Below are 18,243 nucleotides of genomic sequence, written 5' to 3' on the forward strand. Positions count from 1 at the left end.
CCATGCCTTGCACCCTTGTGCACACCCTTGCACCCTCACTGCGCCTCTAACACCCCCTTCCCCAACCCACACCTCTCACGCACCATCCCCAACCTCGCCACAGCTCCCTCACATCCTCAGGCACACCCTCCTATCCTCCCTGACCCACACCTCTCACGCACCCTCCCTTGCACCCTCACACACTCTCCCCAACCCTCCCCTACACCCCTTGCTCCCTCCCCCACCCCAGCCACTTACCTGCCTGCCGGCCTGGGACTTGCAACTTTCTGCCGGCTTCTCACTGACTATGGTTGTGGAAAGCTAGCAGGAAGTTGCCTTGCCTAACAACTGTGGGATTCGGTTAGCAACAGCAACCAGTACTGCAGGGATTGCTGTTACGAAGCGACGCAGTCGTGCTTTATGACTGCCTAACTTAGTGACAGAAATTCTGGTCCCAATTGCTGTCATAAGTCAAGGACTATCTGTACATGAACTTAGGGCTTATAAACTACTGGTGTATTTTTGCACAAAATTAAACAGTCTGTTAGACTTTGGCAAAAAATGTTCTCAGTAATTATTTGAGTTATTCTTTTGTGTTCTGAAATTGCTCATTGTGTTCTGAAATTACTCATTTTTTACCTTGCGGTGCATGTCCAAATAGAATAACAGAAAATGACGATGTTGAAAAGATAGCAAAAGAAACAGATTGCCTTCCTTTTTACATAAGCAGAGGACTTGCAATGGCTTCTTTCTACTTGGCCAGATGTCTCCAGCTTGGCCTAGGAACCCAACAAGATTTAGCAGCAGCTAAAAAATATTATTCTAAGGTAAGACGGGGGTGCTTATATATAGAGTTGGATTTGAGCTTACTTTCTGTTAATATTATTTGTGATATATGATACAGAATTATGCACGAAAATTAAACTCTGTTCATAAAATATCTGAAAAGAACTAGTACAAATGTTACTCAATTATCAAAGTGATTACTTGAGACAAGTTGTACTCCATTTGGTGCTTGCTTACTGACCTTGGTGTAGAAAGATTGCAAAACCTACTTTAAGGTAGTCCCTGCTTAGCACAGGCATAATCATAGAAATGTCTAAATAGAGGCATCAGATGACACAGCACTCTTATTAGTGATGTGGTTATCAAAGGCATATATACTCTATACCAGTGTTGTCCAAACATGGCCACTTTAAGATGAGTGGACTTCAACTCCCAGAATTCCCCAGCCAGCATGTCCACTCATCTTAAAGTGGCCAAGTTTGGACAGCACTGCTCTATACCCAGCACTATCGCTGTTTTGAAGGAGACATTGCAATCTTAAGTGTAGGGAATACCAGTTTCTGAGTAAGTCTACCATATTCCCAGGCTCATATACTCCCTGACTTCTCCATTTTAGATTAACTAAAGTTTGTGGAGGTTTCACTTGTTAATGTTAACTAAAATTATTGGAAACAAAATAATTTTATGAGCTATGGCTCATGAAGCTGGCTTGTTTCTGCTAACTATAGTTAACATTAATCACTTTTTGACCAAGCTCAGACCACATGGCAAGCTGCAGATACTCAAAAATGAAGGAAAAGCTTTTAATTTCTTCTGAGGCTGTGTTGGAGGAATGTGCTAACCTAGGTTGAGCTATGAATTAGCATTATTCTAATAGTTTGTGTTTTAGTTTTTAAAAAATTCAATAGCCTCTGACTGATAAAGCTGAACATTTTCTGTGGAATAAATTAAGTTGAATATCCTCTACAAATAATCACTATTTGTATGACATCTTCCCAATACAAATGTCAAATAAAATAACCAATTGCCAATCTTCATTTTAACTACAGCAATAATGCAGTGACAGTCCATAATAACAACAATAATAATAATTACTACTACTATGGCAAAGGAAAGCAAAGATAGTACCAATAGTTATAGGCGCCTTAGGTGCAATCCCAAAACATCTGGAGCACCACTTGAACACTGTCAACATTGACAAAATCACCATCAGTCAGTGCAAAAGGCAGCTTTACTTGGAACAGCTTATATCCTGTGACAATACCTTTAACACCATCAAACAACAACATCTGCCTATCTCAGGTCCTTGGGAAGGACTCAATAGATGGATAAAAATGCCAAATCCAGCCTAAACATCTGGTTGACTATGCGACCAACCATCATCATCATCATCATCTAATAATAATCTAAATAATGGGTTTGTTTTGCTGGAATATTTCACTTCAAATTCTAGTTGAACCAAATCCCAAGAAAAATGTTCATGAAGTCAGTGTGTCTAAAGAGTTCAGCTTAACCTTTTCTGTGATAGGTTTTCCACGTGGGGAAGCTACCTTGCCGTATCAGTTTATCTTGAGAGAATTTTTTTAAAGGGAACAGAAGGAGATCAAAAGAGTATTTTTAGTTCAGCTATTTATCTCAAGGCACCTTAAGAAACAATATCTTCTAGCAGAGTGAGCTTATACAATACATACAAGATCAATTTTATTTTTTTAAATATATTTTTCTCTGTTTTTAAAGGCATGTAGACTGGATCCTGATTTAGCTGCTGATCTTGAGCTGACTGCTAATCATGGGAGAATTTAGAGTATTATTTTGCTGAATCTGAGGAACACTTTTCATTCAGCTTCTGATTAATCATGATTAATGTGAACAAACTTCCTATGTCTCCCTTTTCCTTCATTTAGAGTGAAGCATATAGATTTCCTTCAGTAAAGTTATAACCATTATGTTTGGTCAAATTCTATTAATTTTTCTAAATTTATTCTTTTATTCTGTTAACATAATAAAAGTTGAGAACTGATGATCACTGAGTACATTTCTGAAGGCATTTGCAATCACCAATCCTTGGTTAAAGACTGTGTGACATGTCAATACTCTGCCTTAAACATTATTTCTTCTGATCCTCTTTCCTTAAAAGGAAAGGAAAATTCAGGACTTTGTAGCTGTACTGGAGAAAGGTTGTCTAGCCTCTCAGAGGAAAAAGAAAGTCTCTAGTCCTTGCCTTAAATATAAATTCTGCTTTAATCATGAGGGGCAAAGCAGGTTTAGGGAATGCAATCTCAAAACTGATTTCAGACAAGATCATTTCTATACAGTATGAGATAAGGGATAAAGAGAAAGCATGACAATACTTTAAAGAAAACAAACCAAGTATTCATTAACCTACACCAGCTCCTTTCATACACTGGTAAAGAACACAAATCACTACAGGTAGTCCTGCACAAGATGCTGAAGAAGATGACAAAAGAAATACAGAAAGCCCATTCTTTACTTACGATGTTCTGTCAGGTTGGGCACAAACAATAGGAAAATGTGGTCAATCTATTAGGTAACTTCACACAGCTTATATGGATTCTGCCTTCTAGCTAAAAATTGGGTCCCAAAGAAAACAAGAAAATGGATGATTATTTCTGGCACAGTTGTCACATCAGACTGCTTTCAGTTTGTGAATGTCAACGTGCCAAGAATTGTTCAGTCATCCTGAAGAAATATAGGCTAGTTAGCTATACTGCCCAAGGTGATGTAGTTTTAACAAGTTATACACTGGATTAGTAGGCTTATGTCACAATTATTTTTGCTTGCTATAAAACTTCTAAAATAAGTTTGCCTAAAATACCGTTCTCTAAAAACATTTCACTGCACATTAGAAAGTACATTGAGTAAGCAGCATACACATTTGTAAAATTAATAACATTAAATTTAACATCCTTTGAAAGTCCTGACTTCCTAAAATGTATATCCATTCTTTCATAGTTGCTGAAAAAATATCTGGTAAATTATTTGCATATAGTTAAATCGATCTTTACTGCTAGGCCACGTCTGTTTGAATAATTACATGAAATCAGTAAGCCCTGAAATCCTGGTACACAAAGGTTACCAGTGGTGATGGGTAGGTAATGCATTGTAGAAGAAAAATTATAATTCAGGTCTTTACACGTTGGATGGGTAATTACCATAATGTTATATAATTACCATAATATGCATTGCAGCAGATCTTTGTATTTAAAATCAGCATAAAGTTCCTTGCTGCTCCAAAAAAAAAAAAAAAAAGGCTAAGTTGCTTGATTTGTGAATCATTAAGGTTTTTTTTTTTTAAAACAAATGTAAAAGGTTAACTCTCTAATTTTTGCCACCTTGTGGCTCTTTTCTTTGCATCTGTTGTTGGATCATCTTTGAGATATACAGACCCTGAAAATACTGTAATATTTTTTAGTATAACCATGTTAATAAAGTAAGTTCAGAATACACATTCCTACTCCAACAACTCTATAACATCTGTCTGTTCTTGGCAGATGAACAAGGCAACCTTGACATAAAATTAGATATGGGTGTAATAGCCCTTTTAAAAGGGATACATTAAAGAAAACATGCCCTGGATAATATCAAAATGGGTTGAGTGATTTAACTGCACTTCAGCTTATTAGGACGATATGATATTTATATGCTGCTTAAGGCTGGTTCACTCACAATGTATTTCAAGATAACACTACATTTTGGCTGTCTGCCTTGTTGAAAGAAATGAATACAGTTCTCTGAAACAGCACCCAAATTTTCAAGCTGTAATGAGACACGTAATTATGAAGCAGTGCACTCTATTTTATAATTTATTGCTTACAAAGGCTCCAAACTATGGGAAATCTTTGGTAAAAATAAAAGCAGTAAAATTTACACAATATCTTTACATATATTGCACAACAAGGCTTTTCAATACACAAGAAAATAGAGGAACAGTCAGTATCCTCAGCGAAGAAAATAACTGTACAACATCCATTAAGATATCACTAAAGCAAAATGCCTTTCATAAATGTTTAAAATACTTTGTTTCTTATATCTTATATCAACATTCACATTTCAATCTGTATCTTAAAGAGAGTTTCATATAACAAGTTAAATAAAAGCCAGAAACTACACATTGCTGGCACTCTACCCTATCATCTGTTCTTTTCAAGTCTGCTTTGCTTTGTGTAAATCTAAAAAAAAGGGAAAAAAATACAAATTCTCAGAAGTTTTCAGTCAACCCTCTATGGAAAAGAGGGAAATAAGTTGAATGTCTATTATTATCAACGGACATTCTTCTTAGTAATTCACCTGCACATTCAAACCTGAGCTGCTTTAACCTTCTCTAAATGAATTCGCAGTTCAGGACACAATTCAAGTAGCAGCATTTCCAATAATACCTAGGGGAAAAAAGATTAAAATGTGGGTTTTTTGCCTGTAAATTGACGTTAGAACATCAAACATTACTGTATAAACTGGAGGACCTAAGCACAAATCACTTCCTCTGAAGAGTCATCTTGGGGTTTCAGGAATGTATGATGGTATGTAATAGGGAAAATGCTGGGTGTATAAGCATTCCATAGAATAAGGCCTTCCAGTAAAAGCTCTTATCATCCAGTCTAGCATGTTTCCTGCAGCCAACCTTAAAAAAATCAATCTGAATATTCTCTGTAGAGAAATATAATGAAGAGGTCTGGTAATAATGAGACAAAAGATCATCTGTTCTGGGACAGGATTGCTCCACTTCAGATTCTGTGCAACCCCAACTGCACAATGTGCACACATGAACTCAAGGCTTCAAGTCACCTGCTGTCCACCATTCTCCCATTTTTAGGTGGTTCTAGCATGGTAGAGGACCAAATTGTTATCATACGTTGGTGTTAACTGACACCAGAAACCTCTAGATAGGCCTAGTATGATTGGGGAGACCTCACGAATTAGTAAATTACTCTGATTTAATGCATTCCCCCTCTATTGCTTCAGCTAGAATCCAGCTAGAGAAGGACAGAAATGGAAGGAAACATGGTCATATTTCATATAGGTGTGTATAAAGTTTTCCATTTAATCTCTTAAGTGGGTTTCACCCATTCCAAGTAAAAAGAAGTTCTATGAATACTTCAAGAAACAGTAGAATGTAAGAGAGAGTGAAGCTTCTAAGATCTGAGAAAGGATCAGTTTTAAACAACAAACAACCCCATGAAGTCTGAGTTAAACTCACATAAAGAAGATGCTTATTGGCTTTGGTTTCTTGAAGTGCATTGAACACTTTGATTACACCATGGCGAGCATTTTGCTGTCCAACAAGATTTTGAAGGGTATCTGAAAGAAGTTTTTAAAAAATCTGGCTCTGATTTTAATATTTTCAACCATTTATGAAGAAATATAAACTAAAAATACAATGTATAATCAAATATGAGTATATCCACACCAGGGTAATGATCTAAAGATCCAAGCTGGGTGCAATAGCAACAAAATAGTAAGTCTAACAGTATTTTAATAGAATAAAAGGAATAAAGGGAGTTCAACTATCTCCAATTCCTGTTATCTGTCATCTAAATTGCTTTCCCCTCACTCTGAAGTCCAATATTAAAGGGCCAAAAAAAGGAGATTTACTTGCATGTGTTTGTTCATCAAATTTGATCTTTACTATCAAAGGTTTATACACCAGGACTCAGACTGATCTGCCACCATAACATCTGATTTGGTTTTAAACTAAGTACAGTGGTACCTCGGTTCATGAACGCTTCTGTTTACGAACAATTCGGTTCACGAACAGCTCCGTTCGCAAAATTTTGCCTCGGTTCACAAACGCCGGATCGGGTTACGAACAGGATCCGCGGCCATTTTCCCTCCCATGACACGTGGTCACAGCTTCCTGTAGGGAGGGGGACCCTCCCTCCTAGTAATATCCGCCTCCCCACCCACCTTCCTGTCCACGCCAGAAGTCGCGTCGAGCAAGGTTAGCATTCTCTCTCTTCATGCTGTATTTTGTTCATATTTTTGCAGTTTTTTTAAAAAAAAACATATGGTTCAGAACGGATTAACCGTAATTACATTGAACCTTATGGGGAAATTTGATTCGGGACGCGATCAAAAATCGGTTGGCGACCAAATTCGGAGGGGTCAGAACGGATTAACCGTATTTACATTGAACCTTATGGGAAAATTTGATTCGGTTCATGACTAATTCGGTTCGCAACCAGAGTCGCGGAACGAATTAAGTTCGTGAACCGAGGTACCACTGTATATTCAGCCCCAGAAGATAACATAACATTGTAAATTTGAGAAGCCGAGTTTCTAATCTTTGCTCAGCTATTATTTAAATTTAAAGCACTGCTTTAAGCACTCTAGTCCTATATCAAATGTATCTCAAATTTCAAAATACAGCTGTTAACTACTTTTGTCTTAAGTTTTTAAAATTATTCAGTTCTGTTGCATATGGGAACTTAATTGATATCAGAATGGAACTGAATGGAATTGTCTTGATTTCAGTCTCCACTCTAGGTTTACAGATACTTAAATATATATTTTTTTTAATGTTATAAAGGCAAACAGTAGCCATCCCCCCCCCAATGATTATCTTTCTCTCTATCACTAGTGACAAAAAAATTAAGGCAAATATAAATTTTATTATACTAAAATGATATTTTCTGAATCAGAAAAGAATACTACTAATTCATGGAGAAAAAATGGGGGGGGGGAGAGGTTTTTACCCTGTTTAAAATATTTCATTCTTCCAATAAACCTAATGGGGATTAATTGATACTTGCATCACATACTTTTTGCGGGGTGGGGGGGTGGGGAGATAGAGTCATATGCTATTTTCTTATCCTTCTAGAATTTCAACTCACATACTGTACATATATGAGCAAAAATCATGGCTACAAAGATAATACAAAAGTAATCCTCTTTGTTTGCTATTAAATATTTGTACAGGAAATGGCTTTTTACAAGACCCAGAGAATGAGTGACGCACTTCAGCAAGAAAGCCATGTTTATTTCAGGGAATTAGATCCCAATTATATAAACAACAGCATAATTTGATATTTCTGTAGTGCCCTGTTATTTCCAATATTTTGGACCAGGAATGAACTTGCACAGTATGCATTCCTCTTTAGTCCTCTTCTTTTCCCATCACCCAAATGCCATTTTGGTCTACTCTGAAGGTATGATTTTCAGTCATCCCTCCATGGACTAACAGACGTCAGGGTTAAATAGGAAGCTTGAACATATATTGTTTTTCATTAAAATGACATAGGTCTGCTAAGCATATTAACCTTGAACAGTAAACACTGTTTTTGTTTTTCGTTTTGTTTTTTAATTTGTCTTTGGTTAATAATTGAAATAATACCAGGGAGTCTCACCTGGAATGTTTTCAAGTAGTTTTTGCTGTGCTTTCTGTTTTGTCTCTTGGCTTTGCTCTTCACTTGTAGGTTTTGTGCTGGATGCCACTTTCCCATCTGGCCAAAATGCATCTCGGAATATGTTGATATAGTAAACAAGCATTGGCTCACTGAAGATCCAATTTACAGTGTCACGAATTTGCCTTGGAGGAAAGGCATTAAGAAAAATATATGTTTTTAACCTATCTTTTCCTTTCTAGAGAAAAATACATACACACACACACACACACACACGGTATACCTAAAGTCAAGCCCCATAGGCCATCAGACAATCTAAAGACCATCACATCATAATTTGTGAACATCAAAGAAAATGTAATTGTACCAAGGAATGTTCAAGGTCATGAAGTCGAACGAACGAGTGTTTAGAAAAAAAAATCAATTTAAACATTTGATGTAATTTACCAAATAGTCTGTGACCTTTTGTACACCCTGTATTTTAGGTAGCATACAGTAGTTGGTATCATGAAATTCACTTACATCCCCATGTACTACCTGAACAATACAGCTCAGAGTGATCTGAATGTGTTACAACTGTAAATGAGTAACATTAAGGAGTCAGATGGCTAAGGAGAACCATGAAAACAGTCTCAAACTCTCATTTTACAATTAGGATCCATTGATCATATCAGCTTCCCGCAACCCCAACTAGCGAGTAGTCAGCAATGTTCAGAGTTGTAGTCTGGCAATGTCTGAAAGACCACGGTTTCTCCATTCTTTGTCTATACCGGTGTTTTTCAATCTTGGCAACTTTAAGATGTGTGGACTTCAACTCCCAGAATTCCTCAGCCAGCTGGCAGGGGAATTCTGGGAGTTGAAGTCCACATATCTTAAAGTTGCCAAGTTTGAAAAACACGGGTCTATACATTGTAGTGGAAGGAAATAATAGAATGAATTGTTACCACTTCCAGCTGCACTTGAAACAAATCCCATTTTAACTACCTTGGGGGGGGTGTTCTTTATTTTTATTTGTTTTTAAGGTTCTAATCACAGAAATAAACATAGTTGTTGATGTGCTACTTTTTAAACATTTGCAATACATTTGTTATATAAAAGAAGGTAAGATTAAAATGGCACTGTACTCCATCTGTAGTTTGACATAGTATAATTTAATATCACATCAGAATTCGACAAATAGAATCTGAATGCTAGAAATGGAGATAGAGACAGGAAAAGATGGATAAGTCTAATTAATGCTCACCAATAAACTGGAAAGTAAAGTTCGATTGGTCATTCTTTTTAATGCAGCCTTGTTAAGCCACTGTCGCTTATTTCTGATAGTAACAGCTGAAAAGTGGGTTGCTTGCCATTTTTATATAACTGAAATATGATGTTATTTAAGTGAAGATGGGCTGCTGTATCATACATAATATAATAATGCAAAAAAGCAATATTTGCCAATTTTAATAAGGTAAAAAGCAATTTTAATAAGGTACTTCCCAACCTACTATTTAAAAAGTACAAGTGTTCTATTTATTCACTAAAAATAGCCTATACTAATTGTCTATATTATATTCATGTGGACTGGAAACAGGGTAGGGTCATTTGATCAACTTTCTCCAAGCTTTAGGGAACATCAGAGGTGACCCTGGAGAAGGAATGCAGCGGTTAGCGAAAGTTGAATTAAATAGGAAAGTAACAAAATGTTAGAAAAAATTTTAAGTGGCTGTGCTGTGCCTTAACTCTCTTTGATATAAGAGGGAGTGAAGGAAAAATGCTGTCAGGCTTTCAAGATTCTGTTACTATATATAGCCCAGTGTTGTGCAAACTGGGAGTTGAAGTCCACTCATCTTAAAGTGGCTAAGTTTGGACAACACTGCTATAGCCTATATCAATCAAGTAGAGTTCCAGTATTTCTTCAGTTTTCTGACGTGGCCACTTCAAACGCTGACATAAACCGACTCCTTGGCTGAGAATTACAGTCCTAAATAGAAGAGAATGTCTGTAGCTCAGGGTTGAACTGTGGAGTCCTTGGTGCTCTCTGAGGTAGGTTGTTTGGTTGCAGACATTTCATTTCCCAATTAGGTAACATCAATACTAGTGAGTGTGGGGTTTGCTATCTGTATATATACAGTACTTTCCCTGCCAGTGCTGGTAGGGGTGTGGCTTTCTCCTTGGCAGTTCCTTGATTAGGGTATTGTTTCTGCTTGATATTACAGTCCTACCACATTCAAGGACACCAGATTGAGAAAGGATAATTAGAATAATTTTAAATATATTTCTGGTTGCAATAGTTCTATCATACAGTTCAATACTATTTAGTTGCTGAAACAAATGACAGAGTTGCCTGTTTTATTTAATATTTCGGAGGTTTCTCTTTTATCAATACCTGAACCTTACTTCAAAATGTCTCAGAAGCACCATTCTCTGGAAACATAACTCAGCTTATAAACTTCTACTCTTATACCCACTCTGGTAGCTCATATTTGTATTTTAGCATTATAGCTAAAAAAGGATATTGCTATTCACACTATTTTTCTGCTCATGTGCCTGTACAGTACTGCAGAAAAAAGAGCCGGCAATTTGGCACTTCTGTTTCCATCAAAAGTTTCCTCTGTATTTTAGAAGAACTCCCTTTTGCCTTAAACAGAAGGGCGGTGCAAAGCATTCAAAAAGATACTTCATAAAGTGCAAGGAAGCAAAAGACACCCCTTTCTTTGAGACATTAAAACAACCACATCATCAGAACTCCTGGTGCATACTGGCTGGGGAATTGTGGGAGTTGATGTCCACACATCTTAAGGTTGCCACGGTTGAGAAACACTGCTCTAATGTAATTACAACACAAAGCTCTTAGCTATCAACTGCTGTTTCACCCAGTGCTGATCAACCATGCGTAGGATAGTAATCTTACTATTCTACATTACTGGACTGTCTACTTGATTGCCTTTTTCTTTTTTATCTTTATTATTTTCCCATCACTATATCCAACTGAAGATATCACAAAAGGCATTGCCATCAAAATCATCATCATCATCACCACCACCATCGTCACCACCTTTTGCTATCCCTGAGCAGGATAATATATCTCGCAATGGCAATCATTTATCAAAATATATACTATTCACTGAATTAGAGTTGTGTATTCTAAAGTATAATCATGCAAAAGTATCACTTGTGTCTCCTGTTCATGGCATTTAATAATTTGAAGCATGTTAGGAAGAGCTTGTGTTGTAATTTGCAAGCCATCATCTGCCTAAGTGCACTAAACAATGAACAACTGTTTTCCTCATTTCCAGAGTCGTCTTCTCTCTTCCCTGAGCCAACAGCATACCACTACCTTTTTATAATCCACATAAGAAACAAGTTGTATCTTGCACTGCATTCCTGTAAGTCATATTTAGTTCTATTTCAATGCATGGCACCTAAATGTTAAAAACCACAACTATAATAGAAATTCATTAACTGTTGGTGATAATCTTGCATTTTCTTGTAGAAAGTGGCTCAGGTTCATATGGTGGAAGTAATTTAGAGTACCTGAACCTTACTTCAAAATGTCTCAGAAGCACCGTTCCATGGAAACGTAACTCAGCTTATAAACTTCTACTCTTATACCCACTCTGGTAGCTCATATTTGTATTGTATGCAGATATACATTTGGTATCTGATGAAAAATTCAGGATCCTGACTATCTCAGCCTCTGTGTTGTTCAAGCAGGTATGTTTTCTGTCGAAGTATTTCTGTTGTATCGGGTGAAACAGGACAATGCAATTCTATACCTTTATATTCAGAAGTGAGTTGCACTGTTTTCAGTGTCATTTCTTCATAACTGTTACTTCTAGGCATGGAACAATAATATTATTTCTACTCAAATCGATAGAATTTGCAAATGCAGACTTCCTTGGCACAGCTTCTGATATAGCTTGGGACAGGATGTTCACTGTGTTATTCAACACAGCACACCGTAAGAAAAAAAACCCTTTCTATTTCTAAGTAAATAAATAAATCTGTGAAAAACAGTTTTGCCTGTTTCTAAGAATCAGGCCAATCACAACCTCTGTCTGGATTGTTTCTGACTCTTTCTGCATCAAATCGCTAATTCTTACACAATAATTTTAGAAGCAAAGGAAGTGTAGCACACTCACTTGTTGATGGTTCTTCCAAAAGTGATCTGAACTAGTGCAATTAGTGTCTTCCTCACCCACTTAAACACTAAAACAAAGAAAAGCAAGCAGCACAAAGGAGTAAATGCAAAACCTGCAGTTAATGCCCATTTAAATATGCTGTTGTATACCTGGGTGAATAACTTCTCTACATGACATTGTGAGGAGAGATAATTCAGAGTTGTACAGTGTGATTTTCAACAGATGGTAGAAGGACTTTTCTTCAAGCATATTCTGGGGAAACTAAGGGCAGAACTCAGCTCTGAGTCACTTTGTCATCTGATTCTGTGAAAGCCATGGAAGTCTGTAATGTCTGGGATCAGTGACAGCTAAAATGAGGATAAACAAGTGAAATTAAATCCAAATACGAAAAGAGGTTCTATGGGTCAGGCTCACAGATAGGGGCATCATTCTGCTCTGGCCAGCAGCTTTGGAATATACATCCAGCCTTGTTATTAAATGTTTGAGTATTGATGTGGGGCAGGAGTGGTTTTGCCCAATTTAGAAGATTGTCTCAATAGAAATGACTGCTGGATCAATCTCACCTGACAAATGTATTAGTTACTGTTTGACTGGGATATTAGCAAGGTCCTTCATACCAACTTCAGACACCACACAGTCTGCAGCCAAAGTTATGACTGAATCAAGTAATCCTATCATGTAACCTCAGTATAACAACTGTACTGGTTTCCAACCCATTTCTAGTTTAATTCAGAGTGCTACTTATTACCTACCTTATTAACACCCTAAATAACTCTGAGTTAGTTGAGAGACTATATTCTTTCCAATCTGGTGAGGGTCCAAATCTAGAATCTTCAGCTGGTTTCTGTTGTTATATAACTGATTGATTGATTATGTATTTTCACATCAGTGTCAACTCCTAGAATCACTTTAACTGGCATAGTTTCCATTCAGCCCACCTTATCTGTTTCAAGGTATTTGTTTATAATTCACCAGTCATATTCAACTACAAGCCTTTTCTTGTTTCAGAATAAATATAAATCTTTCTAATGAATAATAGCAGATCTGGGATGGTTAGTTACTTGTTTGCTACTCCATGCAGCATTTGTCATTATTTAATCTACAGTTGAGAGCAATGGGATTTATATACTTATTTAAACATTGGTATTTTATCCTTCAAATCAAATGTTTACCCAAGGCAACTTTCAAACACTGTAAAACCTTCTAACTAAAATGACAGCATAACCAATATAATAAAACTATTAGGCTAAACAAGCCATAAAACAGCCACTAGATTGCAAATGTTAGAGGTTTAAATTGCTATACATTATTATGGAACCATGTTCTTAGGTTTTAAGAAACTGGAATGCCCAGATTTTACTTTTAAATCAACGATGGGATTCATAAAGAACCCAACTATTCCAAGACCTGGCACATATTAGACAAAAAAATCTTAAAATATCATGCAAATACATATCCTTTCCTGACATGCTAATGCTACATGCAAATGGATCAGCACACGCAGTAAATATTTATAGGTGATTATGAGATACATTGATTAATTATGTGCCATCAAGTCATTGTCAACATTTAGTGAACACATAGAGAGATTTTCTCCATGATGATCAGTCCCTAACCTGGTCTGTCAGGTCTTCCAACGGCACACCCATTGCCGCTGTAACTGAGTCCATCCACCTTGCTGCTGGTCGTTCTCTTCTTCCTTCCACCTTTCCCAGCATTGGAGCCTTCTCTAGGGAGCTAGGTCTTTGCATAATCTGTCCAAAGTAGGATAATTTGAGCCTGGTCATTTATGCCTTGAGTGAGAACTCTGGTTGATTTGTTCAATGATCCATTTATTTGTTTTCTTGGCTGTCCACAGTATTTCTCAGGAGTTTTCCTCAACACAAAAGTTCAAAAGCATAATATTCTTCCTACCCTGCTTTTTCAAAGTCCACATTTTGCTTCCATAGAGTGTCACGGGGAATACCATTGCTTGCATGATTCTGATCTTTGTAGATGTAGACACATCACAGCATTTGAATATCTTTTCTAAGGCCTTCATGGCTACTCTACCAAGTGCTAATCTGCGGCATACCTCTTGACTACTTGTTCCTTTAATGTTGATGGTTGATCCTAAAAGGCAGAACCTATCACCACTTCAATATCTTCATTGACAATTCTAAGGTGGATTGTTCTTCCTGTTGTCATTAGTTTGGTCTTCTTATATTTAATTTAGGCCCATTTTTTTCACTGTGCTTCTTAACTTTCATTACTAGAGCTTGCAAATCCTTTGCATTTTCACCTATCAGGGTAGTGTCATCAGCACAGTGCAGGTTACTGATGTTTCTTCCTCCAATTTTAAAACCATGCTCATCTTCTTCCATATGAGATACAGTTGCAAGAAAAAGTATGTGAACCTTTTGGAATGTCATGGTGTTCTGCGTTAATTTGTCATAAAATGTGATCTGACCGTCATCTAAGTCAAGAGTATTGACAAACATAATGTGCCTAAAATAATAACACAAAAACAATTCTGATCCTTCATGTTTTTATTGAGAACAACCATAAAAACCTTATAGTGCTAGTGGAAAAAGTATGTGAACCCTTGAGTTGACCTCAAAAAAGCTAATTGGAGTCAGGTGTTAGCATACCTGGAGTCTTGTTAAGAAAATGAGTTTGGAGGTGTGGACTAGAGCTATGTTGACTGATAAAAACCACTCAAACTTTTTGAGTTTGCTCTGCACAAGAAGAATATGCTTATGTGAGCCATGCCTTGCCAAAAAGAGCTTTCAGAGGATCTATGATCAGGAATTGTTGATTTACATAAAGCTGGAAAGGGTTACAAAGTGATTTCAAAGACCTCAGAAATTCACCAGTCTACAGTTAAGCAAACGATCTACAAATGGAGACACTTTGGGACTGTGGCTACTCTACCAAGAAGTGGGCACCCAGTCAAAATGACCCCAAGAGCACAATGAAGACTCATCAACGAGGTAAAGAAACAACCCCAAGTGACAGCCAAAGATTTGAAGGCATCATTGGAACTGGCTAACATCTGTGTTCATGAGTCTACAGTATGTAAAACATTGAACAAGCAGGGTGTCTATGGCAGGACACCATGAAGGAAGCCGCTGCTTACTACAAAGAACATTGCTGCACGCCTGAAGTTTGCAAAAGAGCACACTGACACTCCACAGCGGTATTGGCAAAATGTTTTGTGGACTGATGAAACAAAGAGTGAACTATTTGGAAAGAACATGCAGCACTACATCTGGTGTAAAAAGGGCACTGCATATCAGCATGAAAACATCATCCCAACCGTAAAGTATGGTGGAGGAAACATCATGATTTGGGCCTGCTTTGCTGCATCAGGGCCTGGCCAGCTTGCAGTCATTGAGGGGAAGATGAATTCCCAAGTGTATCAAAAAATTCTTCAGAATGTCTGTACATCAGCTGAAACTTGGTAGAAGTTGGGTGATGCAACAGGACAATGACCCAAAACACCAGAGCAAGTCCACAACAGAATGGCTTCAGAAAAACGAAATCCGCCTTTTGGAGTGGCCAAGTCAGAGCCCAGACCTCAACCCAATAGAGATGCTATGGAATGACTTGAAGAGAGCCATACACAAGACGTCCAAAGAATATGACAGAGCTAAAGCAGTTCTGCAGGAAGAATGGGCTAAAATCCCTCCTGAACGATGTGCAGGTCTGATCACACAGGAAGCGCCTGGTTGAGGTTATTGCTGCCGGGGGGAGGGGGGGTCAACCAGTTATTGATTCCAAGGGTTCGCTTACTTTTTCCACTAGCATTTTGAATGTTGAATGAGTGTGTTCAATAAAAACATGAAGGATCAGAATTGTTTGTGTGTTGTTATTTTAGGCACATTATATTTGTCAATACACTTGACTTAGATGACGGTCAGATCACATTTTATGACAAATTAATGCAGAATACCATGAAATTCCAAAAGGTTCACATACTTTTTCTTGCAACTGTATATATATAGAATGTTTATATAAATATGTTATTCAGACTCATGACAGAAACTGCATTAGTGGGTCTCAGGCAGAAAAAGAATATTTCCATGCTTAAAAATTATACAAGATGTAATCACTTATTGGTTTCTTTAGTTTTCTATCTTGATCAAAAGGTTGGACTTCTTTTCATTTTATCTTCACAACAACCACTCTGTGAACCAAAGTGAACTGAAATAGGATGGCTGGCCCAAAGATGTCCAATGAATCTCCATGCTTAGGGCACACTTCAACCTGGGTCTTTCCAGTCCTACTCTAACATCTTAACTACTCAACTACACTGGCTCTTATGTGCTAAAGAACAAGTTCCTTACTTACTTCCTCGCAGCTCAAAAATCTCTCCTATCAGCATGAAACAAGGCTCTGCAAGGGCATCCCGTTTCCCATCCACATCATCCCCATAGTCAGATAGATCATCATCTTCAGCTTCTTCCTGAATAACATAAGAACAGCATGAAAACTATAGTTAATTAACTTTTAAATGCATTTCTACTTTCTCTCTAAAACAGGAATAATAATCTGCTGTTTCAAGTGTTGAGATATTGTGTGATGAATGTGTGAACTAGCTGTTAGAACTCATATTTATTCTTTTGCCATTTAAATCTCCCCAGGCTATCCAGTTCAATAGAAGTTCCACAGAGCAATAGGAAATCAAAGCTCATGAACCTCATGCCATCAAATTAATAGAACTTGTCTACTGCCAGCATCTCTATAGAATATCTGGGAAACATTCTGCCCAGCTTTGCTACCCAAGATTCTTAAATGGAAGATAACATTTGCTGATTGCATCCAGTTCTCCTAAAATGGCCAGTATGTTATACATTTCAGATATGGACCTTTTTCATCAATACCCTTGTTCTTTGATACAACTTAAAACTTATTTTCAAAGTGAACTGCCCTAGAGTAGTAACTACTGAAATGTGAAGACAATGTATACAACACACCTTCATTAGAGCCTTCAATATTTTGTTTATTTAAAAAAACCCTTTAAACCATTTATCGTCTTGGCCACTGGTTCATTCATTTAAAATTACTCACAATTTTATCTTATCTGAATTTACTCCATAATGTGGCCTGCTCTTTTTAGATTAGCAAGATATGCAGACCTATTCCCCAGGCTTCGTAAATCAATTGCCTCTTGGGTGACACATCACTCTAAGCCAAAAACAAACAAATCATATTGTAGTTTAGCACAACGTGATATAGGTCTAGTTGTCTCCTCATTATTTTGGACACATGTTTATCTACCAAAAATAATAATTCTTCACCCACTTACCTCCTGATGAGAAAAGAAGTCACCAGGAAGCCTCTCCAAAAATGAAGAGAGTGAAAAAGAAGACTTCTTTCCCTGTATGTCGATCATCTTAAGGTATTCAGGAGAAGGGCTTAAGAAGGCATAAAGTGCTTCACTCTGACACAGCCTTTCATCAGAAAGCAATTTCTACAGAAAAAAGACCGAATGGTATTTGAAGATATTAGAATTATAGATTATTTTATTTTTAAACCAGGAAACAACTGCATATTACAATCCATTGTAGTTATTAAGGTTTTTTTGTGACAGAAAGCAAAAATATTTATCAGCAGCATCAACATCTTAGAGGATCACAAAGTCAACAGTTGTTCCTGGAATCAACATTTCGGGAAGGGGGTTCTAAGTGTATTCTGACAAATAAAAGAACTGAATGCTGGTATATGCTAAGAAAAAAAACCTTCAAAAGAAAACATCATATTTACTATTTATACCTTAAGACTGTTTTTCCATTGTGGGATACAGATGAACTAAAAAAGCCCAAGGAGCTGCTAAGGGATGATCTATAGCCTTTCCACCGGGACAGTCAATATTAACAATGTTGCACTTCTCTTTTTATTCACATCTCTGGGGCACCAAGATGTGACAACTTCCACCCACACTGTGCAGCGCCTTATTTTCACTTCTACCTTAAGTTTTCTTTGATTTGTAAGCTCATCATGGTTGATTG

At 37.1% G+C, this 18,243-nt stretch overlaps 2 protein-coding genes across 12 annotated transcripts in view; one reads left to right on the forward strand and one right to left on the reverse strand.

The window, feature by feature from the left end:
• The window catches only part of LRP2BP (LRP2 binding protein), a 73,481-nt gene that overhangs the window by 23,294 nt on the left and 31,944 nt on the right, over window positions 1-18,243 (forward strand). For 5 of the 8 annotated variants that reach the window (XM_088131642.1, XM_088131663.1, XM_007423703.3 and 2 more), the window contains 2 exons: window positions 641-806; window positions 2,503-2,788. In XM_088131642.1, coding sequence (XP_087987768.1) covers window positions 641-806; window positions 2,503-2,568 — 232 coding nt within the window. In that variant the 3' untranslated portion in view covers window positions 2,569-2,788. Of the gene's footprint in view, window positions 1-640; window positions 807-2,502; window positions 2,789-11,404; window positions 11,495-11,601; window positions 11,734-18,243 lie in introns of those variants that run through there. The other 3 variants (XM_088131668.1, XM_088131675.1, XM_088131679.1) reach the window with 3 other exon arrangements.
• SNX25 (sorting nexin 25) overlaps window positions 4,577-18,243 on the reverse strand; it is a 63,762-nt gene continuing 50,095 nt past the window's right edge. Inside the window, exons 14-19 of one of the 4 annotated variants that reach the window (XM_007423697.3) lie at window positions 17,541-17,705; window positions 16,583-16,697; window positions 12,251-12,317; window positions 8,127-8,308; window positions 5,981-6,081; window positions 4,577-5,162 (exon numbers count right to left, since the gene is read on the reverse strand). In XM_007423697.3, the coding sequence (XP_007423759.2) occupies window positions 5,082-5,162; window positions 5,981-6,081; window positions 8,127-8,308; window positions 12,251-12,317; window positions 16,583-16,697; window positions 17,541-17,705 (711 nt within the window). In that variant the 3' untranslated portion in view covers window positions 4,577-5,081. Of the gene's footprint in view, window positions 6,082-8,126; window positions 8,309-12,250; window positions 12,318-13,866; window positions 14,005-16,582; window positions 16,698-17,540; window positions 17,706-18,243 lie in introns of those variants that run through there. The other 3 variants (XM_088131607.1, XM_025163741.2, XR_015794264.1) reach the window with 3 other exon arrangements.

Source organism: Python bivittatus, unplaced genomic scaffold (genome assembly GCF_059951505.1).
Source record: "Python bivittatus isolate LINGU-HERP-01145 unplaced genomic scaffold, Pbiv_v1 ctg000070_np1212, whole genome shotgun sequence".
NCBI lineage: Eukaryota > Metazoa > Chordata > Lepidosauria > Squamata > Pythonidae > Python > Python bivittatus.